The sequence below is a fragment of the Eurypyga helias genome, unplaced genomic scaffold (assembly GCF_000690775.1).
Source record: "Eurypyga helias isolate BGI_N326 unplaced genomic scaffold, ASM69077v1 scaffold2741, whole genome shotgun sequence".
NCBI lineage: Eukaryota > Metazoa > Chordata > Aves > Eurypygiformes > Eurypygidae > Eurypyga > Eurypyga helias.
In genome coordinates, this window is record NW_010228737.1 from 9,314 (window position 1) to 18,210 (window position 8,897).

Consider the following 8,897-nt stretch of genomic DNA (forward strand, 5'->3'; position numbering starts at 1 on the left):
GCAAAGATGGGCAGACAATTATCTTAATATATTTCCTAATTAAACACTTCAAACACAGTAAGGATTGCCATTTTCTAGGCTGTGATATAAAGTGGGATGGTTTAATTAAAAAAAAAAACCCACAACAAAAATCCAAAGACTATACTGAAAAACAAACCCCAAATATCTTTCCTAGAGAAGAAACATTTAGCTGTCTTAAATGAAAAGTACCTGAAAAATGTCACAAAGAACTGTACCAGGTCCATAAAGTTGCTGTGCTGTGAGAATGCAATCTGCAAGAGAAAAGCAAATGCTTTCTATTACTGACTGACAAGTAAACTCAGATTTAAGATGCATTGTTGCTGCGAGCAAACAGTGAAATACATCTGTACTTAAGTAACAACATTTTTGAACATTGTTTTAAAAAAAGCACTGAAATATTCAGAGGGAAAAGAAAACAAACTGTAACTTCACATTATTTGGAAATCATATATCCAAATGATCAGTTGAAGCAAGCCCTCTCCCAGAAATGTTCAAGGCACAGTCTTCGGTGCGCAGCAGCTATCTTGGAGAAAACACGAGTTCAACAAAATCAGAACACGCAAGTTCCACGGAGCTGAAACCAGAGCAGTTTTAATTACACAGGAAACCAACACACACGAATTACAAGCTCCAACTGCACGCTCCCATTCCAACAGCGTTCGTCCATCCAACCCGCTTCGAGCGAGGCACTTACAGCGAGGGCAGCAAAAAGGCATGAAACGCAGAAGGCAAGTGAGACTGTGAGAACAGCCATGGCATTCATGGCAGCCCGCGCTCCCGCCAGCCACTCGCCCCCCGCCGGGAACGGGAAAACAAGCACGTCGTTTGGACAAAAACCAGAGGGAAGAAGCGAACAGGAAACTGGGAGGTGGTTAGAGGGAGAAGGAAAGATTAGGGACGCTGGTTAAAAATAACAAAGCTGTCAGAAAGGCCACTTCTGCAGCACGGGGAATCAGAAGTTCTGTCCAGGTACCTCCTATTTCCTCCGCCTATCCATCTCGGCACCACAACAGCACATTAACCCTGTCACAAGGAACGGCATTGATTTCAAAACTGGAATCTGCACTTACGAAAGCTTTCCATGGATAAATTCACTTCAGGCGGCATTTGTGCTGGTTTTCCCCTTAACAGACGGCATGTGAAGCGCTTCATTAGCATAAATACAAACCTCTCCTCCCAGCAACAGTCCCATTCCAAAAATGATGAACATACGCAAAATGACTATTGCTTGGCTTTCCGTTCCCGCAGAACACCTTCTACCACCGTATTCGCTTTAAACATCCATTGTAACTCAGCATAAAAGCTGCCCCAAACATTTTTCTTATAAATACTTTCCAGTGCTCTTAAGCTGAAAGCTCCTTCCCAGCACAGAACTTGTGTGTTGCTGGAAAGCTAACTTGAAACCTGCAGACCAGATGCTTGTGACCTCAATATAACTGCCGACAAAAGACAAGAAAACACATAGTTTCTTGCTGATTTTTTTTCCTTGTAAAGTGTTTCCCAATAGCTTCCTGATGAGAAAAAGTAGAGAGAGAATGATTTCACTTTTTACTGTAAAACTTAGTGCACGGTAACTGGGGCGGTTTTAGAGTCACGTAACTATTCTGGCAGTTCTTTAAGGCAAAGAATTTTCTTACTGAATTATCACATCCCAAAATGCAAACATAAATGCACCCAGTATATAGAAATATGGCCTGATAATAACTATGATGCTGAACGACTAAGACATGCACTTCAAAACAAAGACCGTCTCATGTATCAACACCTTATACTTACAAATACTCTTGCAGAAAAAGAAAATTAAAAGCACAAAGAAATCAAGGTGTCAGTCCTCTGCAGATGAGCATGAGCACCAGTTTGTGAATAAACTAAAGCTTGCCCCACGTAGAATGGGAAGAAGAAAGAAGCATCAGTAATTTGAAATAAAGACAGATTCTGTGAGACTAAGGAGACTGTGAACCCATCTCTAGACTGCTGCAGGAGAAGGGCTCCTCATGTTTTTGATAACTGAAGTGTAGGAAATAAAACAGAGAGGGACAATCTGGGTTTGTTTCACACAGAAGAATCACACATGCTTTACCAGCAGTGGTTCTTTTGCCTACCTACTGGAGCTCTTGCAAAGCACAACTGAGGATCTGTACCTCATACACGGATTAAAAAAAAACACCCAAGTTGGTTTCGTAATTCCTTCCCATAAGCTGAAAACACTTCACGCTATTAAACCAGACCAATCTGTGTCACAGGCAATTTAGTATCATAATTGTTAATGGTTTGCTTACTTAGAGCTTAATTTCCCCTAATATAATCTGTTCCTAGGACTTAATTAATTCAGTTACATAGAAGGTTTAGCTAGAAATTGCTGCTAAAAGTAGGCTGTTCATCCTGAATACAGGGAAAATATGGCACAAATTTCTTAGCAGTACGGATTTTTAATTAAGTTTAAATGACAGTAGTAGATTCATTTATCCATTCTCAAAAACCGAATTTTGTACCAGAGGAACAAGCAGTATAAGTGCAGGAAAATACCACGTGTCTCACATTGGGGACTGGGAGAGTCTCCTCCAGGCATCCAGCAGAACTTCAGCTCAGCTACAGAAGTGAATTTCACAGCATAGGTGTCCTTCAGAAACGTTTTATACTGTGTTCTTAGGAACAATGCAGTATCCTTAAGTAATTAAGATCAAAACAGATCAGAAAATTAATGACGTTAATTCCAGAGAATATTATAAAGCCTGTGTTTATCTGCTCTGAAGAGGTACCTGAAAAAGCATTCCAGCCTATCGCACATCTTCTAATGCCACATCATTTGAAGCATCAAAAACATCTGGCTGCTTTCCAAATGAATAAACAGAGCTGGCTACATGGCCTGATAAAAATGTGTAATTAAGAGCTTTGCTTTATTTGTCATTTCATTAGCATAAAATATTAAGCCAGGAAGAAAATCCAGCTACCTCTGACGATCCAACAACTTCCAAGAAGTGCAATAGGTATGAAATCAGTACACACGTATTTTGAAGGCGTTAACGGCAAAGTATGCGGCCACAGAATATTTTATGTAAAGGAAAAGCAGTTTGAACCCAACTGATGTTTTGGTAACAGTTGGTATTTCGAACTCAAACTACTTGTGTGGAGTCAAACTACAGCCTGTGACTGACACCAGCTTTGATGCAGCACTGGCCTGCATCAGTGCCCAGGTTTGTGCTCCAAGAGAAAAGAAACTTGAGAATAACTTCAAGGGAATAATTTTGTACAAAAATGGGTCCAGCTGACTCCCAGTCAACTTCGTATTTTGAAACAAGTTCACCTTAAGCCAGTAAGTGCAACCGTATCCGGAGTTATCTAAGCCTCTATTCTTTTGACTTATGAGTGCTTTGAACTCAGAAGTACTTCAATTTCACATCCCACTAAAAAAATTAGTGTCACCAAACCAATCAGAAATTCTGTAGCCTTTGTTGTTGTTGTTGTTAAATACAGCAAGAAATGGATTTCACAGAATGGGTTTGGGCTTGAAGGGACCTTAAAGCCCACCCAGTCCCACCCCCAGCCACGGGCAGGGACACCTTCCACTAGACCAGGTTGCTCCAAGCCTCATCCAGCCTGGCCTTGGACACTTCCAGGGATGGGGCACCCACAGCTTCTCTGGGCAACCTGTTCCAGTGCCTCCCCACCCTCTCTGGGAAGAACTTCTTCCTGATGTCCAATCCCAATCATCTCCCTTTCCATTTAAAGCCGTTACCCCTTGTGTTATCACATCAGTGCTGCCTTCCTTTTCAACCCTACTTCATATTAAGGGTAAGAAAAAAGTGAAATTGGAAATGGTATTTTGAACAGGACTCATTCCTAGAACAGAACTGTAAGGGAGAGAAAAATAAGAGTCTAATTAACATGTGAGGCCGGAGAAGCACAACAGAGGGGGCGCAACGTGAAGCAGGCTGCTGGAGTTTGGCGCTCGCTGTGCATTCAGAAGACATCAAAAGGGTCCCTACTGTGACATCCATTAACCTCACCTGACAGGTGGGAGCAGGCTACAGCACTTGTTTTGAAAGCCCACAGGACTACGCAGCACTGAAATCCACAGAAATTCAGAGACTTCAGGCTATCTTGCTTTTTATTTAAATATAGCCACAGAGTCAAAGGTACTGAACAAAAAAGTAGCACGTGGGACTGAAAGGCTGGGAGCTGCAAGGGCTTCCAGAGAGAACAAGCCAACAGCCAAACAAGCTGCAGATGACGTTTATGTACATCTGCTATTTCTTCCTCAGCACCTCTACTTTCTCTATTTTATGGTTAGAGGCAAGGATTCAGCCTGACCTTGGAGAATACAGACAACAGTAAGAGGATGCCATGGTCTGAATGTTGAGTGCCTGCGCTTCTGTCAAAGGACCTGCTGAAAAACAAACGGATTTTAAGTATTCCTGAGCGATGCCAAAGTCATCAAAACCTTCATTTTGCCCTCCACGACAGTGATGGGGAGAAGAGTGCTCCACTGCTTGAGATAAACTTGGTTCCCGGTTGCAGTTCTCCCTTAACCACAAACACAACATGCCCTAGTGAAACACAGCAAAAGACACAGACGTTCTTGGTGCTCTCCACTCCAAAGGAACTGCGAGCCAACTCCAACAGCCTCAGCCGTGAGGTTCTGGGATAAGAATGAGCCAGTTCAACATTCCAGCTCTACCACCTAAAAGGTGGTTGTGGCTCTCCTGCTGCTGCTTCCCATGGTCCCTGCACGCCTTCAGTGAGCCACGGCCAGTTGTTCAACCAGCAGAGAGCTAACCATAGGCACGCAGGGCAATTTGCTGGTATTTTTGAGCTGATCCAGCTCACTGAGGGATGAGGCAAACTCCGTCACAACCCAAGGGAGGAGCAGGGCAAGACAACCCTTTTTGGGCAGGTGGCTCTCAAATCATCTCGGTGACGTTAGCTTCCAGGACAACCTTTTAGAAGGAAGCATCCGTTTACTTCTGCAGGTGACATTTCTGGGACTCAGACACAAGTGAAGACGTCTGACTACAGGAACACAGAGGTACATGCCTATCGCTCTTTTACACTCAGTGGAAATCTGTGATTCAGTTGGCCAATGCAGGTGTCTATTACAGGATTACCTGAACTGTTCCAGATCTCAGTCTCCATCTATAATGGGACCGTAAACACCTAAGGCACATGAAGACACATGTGTAGACCCTTACATTTACATGGTTTGAATTTCCACAGTGCTTTCTTGCCCTTGGTTTCACAGATGCACTGGAAGCTCCATTCCCTGCCTAGCCAGGGGTAACCTACTGCTATTCACCTGGCCCTAGGACATCTGGCCTCCAGTGGCTGCTCCAGAAGGGGATAGGCAGCTCCCGTGTCCTATGTGCCATCCTCTCGGCACTATGTGCCCACATTTAAGCACTGAACATTGCACCATGCTGCTGGCCTGAACGCATCTACGTTTGTGGTATGGCACATCGACACTCGACCAGAAACTGAACAACGAAAGCAAAGTGGCTACTAATTTATTAAATCTGCTTTCAGTGTCAAGAAGCACAGGTGACCTGGAAACTGAGTCAGAACATCCCAGTGTTAAAAGCCTAGAGCATTCAATGAAAATGATAGAAGAACTTCACTGAACAGAAATCCAGGATTCGAGCTTACATGCACCACTCCTGCAAAACTCTTTGATGTGGTGGTAAGCTTAAAAGTAGACCTTAATTTATATGTGTGAACCAGAGTAGCAATGCATAGGAAAAGCTCATGCTATAAGCTTGATAAACAGGTGAAACAGCCTGCACTCCTGTTTTACCCCCACCAAAAACACAAATCCCCAAGCTTGACTAAGATAAATCAGATAAATTCCACTGTAGGAGCCTTGAAAGGCACCTAAATCCAGTCAGAGACCTGACCAACATGTCTCAACATCAGGATATAGGCACAGAGGGAATGCTTCATTAGTGTAATTATTTCTGCCTTTCAGAACAAGACGTGGAGTAAACCACGAAGTACAGAAGAGTAGGCGAAGTCAGTACTGCCCGTTCGCTGTGTATCACACCTCAACAGATGAAGCTCATCAATACCTGCTCTTTCCTTACTTCTCTGCATGATGGTAGATCCTGGGACAGTGAATGTGGACTAATACCTCAGAGAACAAATCATTAAATGTACACCAATTATATTTGTAATCTAGGTAGAAAAGGTCAACTGCAGTAGGACGATTGATTGCTGAAGGAAATCACGACCATCCTAAAATAACCTAGCAAATGCTGTTCGAGCTGCTGGTGCTGTAGAAGGAGAGCAAACACCAGCTTTCTGTCCCAGTATCCTGAAAGACAGTTTCATTTTGGATGCAAGGGGATCAGTTGCCCTCTTCACCTTCTATCTTCACCTGGAAAAGGTTTCATTGGCACTATGCCGTCTCAGTCACGACCAAAACTACATGCATTCAGATGTACCAAGGACAGTTTGGCAATTTAACCAATGCATAATGGAACAGAAGTTTTGGTGAATTAAGACATTTGACAATGTTGAATCTCCAAAAGGGAAGAGAAGCATTACAACTCGTTGCCTCTGTGCAGGGTTACTGTTTAGTTAAGCACTGAACAAGACACCTACTCTGAAAAAAAACCTGAAAGATATTTGCATCTCTAAGGGAATGAAGCAAAGCTTTACAGACCATGAGGACACCATCATTTTAACCCTTCCATAAGCTGCCCAAGTGTGCATCCAAACTCTCCCTTTAACCACTTGTTCACATATTTTCCACTGCCCAGCAAGAGTGTAGAGGGTATTTGCAGCTGTACAGTAAACCAGATCACACAACCCACTGCAGCTCAAGATTAATTTTTGCTGAGCCAGCTTTCAGGTAGATTCATACCCTGCTCACCTTCACAGACCAATGGGCAATGTGGTGCCACACCACGGAGGCAGCAGGGCATGCCCTTTCAGAGGCACCATGGATCTATTTTAAATGAACAGCAAAACCACATCCCAAATTTTGCTATTAGGAAGAAAATTGAAGCTAACTTGACCGCTGTCTTCAAAAGCTACAAGAACAACCTGTTCCACAGGGAAGGATGTTCTAGACAGAAATGTTAAACCATAAGTTTGAAGGAAAGAAGGGTCTTACAGCAATTCATTGTAACTTGAAAAACTGCTATGCAAGTGGAGCACGACTCAGAGGTGTGAGATCCCAGAGTCTGTAAGACACCCGATGGTGTAGGTGTGGACATCAGTTGCGATGCTCAGCTGAATGCTGACGAATTAGAGCAGGGGACAACCATCCATAGCTGCAACACCAGCTGATCCCACAGCTGAAGGTCCGCAAGAGGTGATTCACCGAAAGCAGAGAAGTCCCAGATATAAGCCTGGATTGATCGGTTCCTGCTTGCATCCAGAAAGTTACTCACTGACCATCAAAAGCTCAAAAACCGATCTGCCCCCAGGAACAGCTTTGTATCTTGTAGAATAAAAACTTGTGGCTAACGTGGTATAGCTGAAGAGGTGCACGTGCTTGGATTTACATGCTACAACAAGTAAAATCACCACTAAAACTTGATTTTCACACCTACTTCTACAAGCCATATTGCTCCCGTGTGGAGGACCAATGAAAGAGATAAATGACTTGTCCCTCACTTGCTGCAGCACTAACTACGCCATTGAGCTTTATGGCACAAACACTTGATGCTGTGCAAATATAAAAACTGGTTCACTTCTGAACTTACACCGAGATGGGAATCGATTCATATTCCAATACTGTGCCACTGTACTGCGGCAGTCACAAATCGTCACTGTTCAGCTAATTGGCTGCAGTCAGCAGTTGGCTCAGAAATGCCAATTATAGGTGCTTTGTCTCCCCGTGTGAGCTCCTGGATTGCTGTGCCAAACAAACATGGGCAGAGCCGCCTCTAAATTTAAAACGGTGCTTAAGGTTTAGCCCCTCATTTCTCTGCATCAGAAAAATTACCACACAAATCTGACAAAGGGGAAGCAATTGTTCAATAAACAGCCAGGTGTTGAACGGTGATGCTCATCTCAATTTAGTGTGCACTAGCAAACAACGTCCCGGAAAGGCCCATAATTGGAACAACAGTCTCGGATCAGACCCCGCACACCTACTCGTTACAGTAATGCACTACCAAATGCCATAAGAAACCTGAGGCAGGGATGGAAAAAAAATCAGTTCTTCTGAATGTCAGTTAAATACCTTAAAACTAAAGATCATCCGCTCCCACAGCCCTCTGCGCATCCGCTCCATCCTGCCCACGCACTGAGGGAAGCATCAGTCGTGCAGGAGAAGAGCGGGGAGGGAACTCCAGGCTATGGTGGCAATTTTATAGGAGAGAAAAAAATAAATACGAAAGTAGAAATAAATACAAAACAAAATAAAATGGGCCCCATCTCTTGCTTTCAGAGCTATGGCAGCAAGAGGGAGAAGCTGAAGTAACAGCAAAGGTAGCGCTGTGGTGGTGGTGAACTTCCCGGGTTGTGCAGGCACTGGTGGTGGTAACAGGCTGTAAGAAAACAGAGGCTACAATCCATAGAACCATGGAATTTTAGGTTGGAAAAGACCATCCAGTCCAACCGTTCCCGCAGCACGGCCAAGCCCACCACTAACCCATGTCTCTGAGCACCTCGTCCACACGGCTCTTCAATCCCTCCCGGGATGGGGCTTCCACCCCCTCCCTGGGCCGCCCCTTCCAGGGCCTGACAGCCCTTTTCAGGAAGGAATTTCCCTAATATCCAACCTGAACCTCCCCTGGCACAACTTGAAGCCATTTCCTCTTGTCCCATCACTTGTCACTTGGGAGAAGAGACGAACCTAAGCCCCCCCTCTGCACCCTCCTGTCAGGGAGCGATAAGGTCTCCCCTGAGCCTCCTCTTCTCCAGGTTGAACC

General features: G+C 44.2%; 1 protein-coding gene across 1 annotated transcript in view; it reads right to left on the reverse strand.

Moving 5' to 3' along the window:
* Positions 1 to 210: 210 nt before the first annotated feature.
* ATRN (attractin) overlaps positions 211 to 8,897 on the reverse strand; it is a gene marked incomplete at both ends in the record, with an annotated part of 51,431 nt that continues 42,744 nt past the window's right edge. Inside the window, one exon of the mRNA XM_010160102.1 lies at positions 211 to 272. Coding sequence (XP_010158404.1) covers positions 211 to 272 — 62 coding nt within the window. The remainder of the gene's footprint in view (positions 273 to 8,897) is intronic.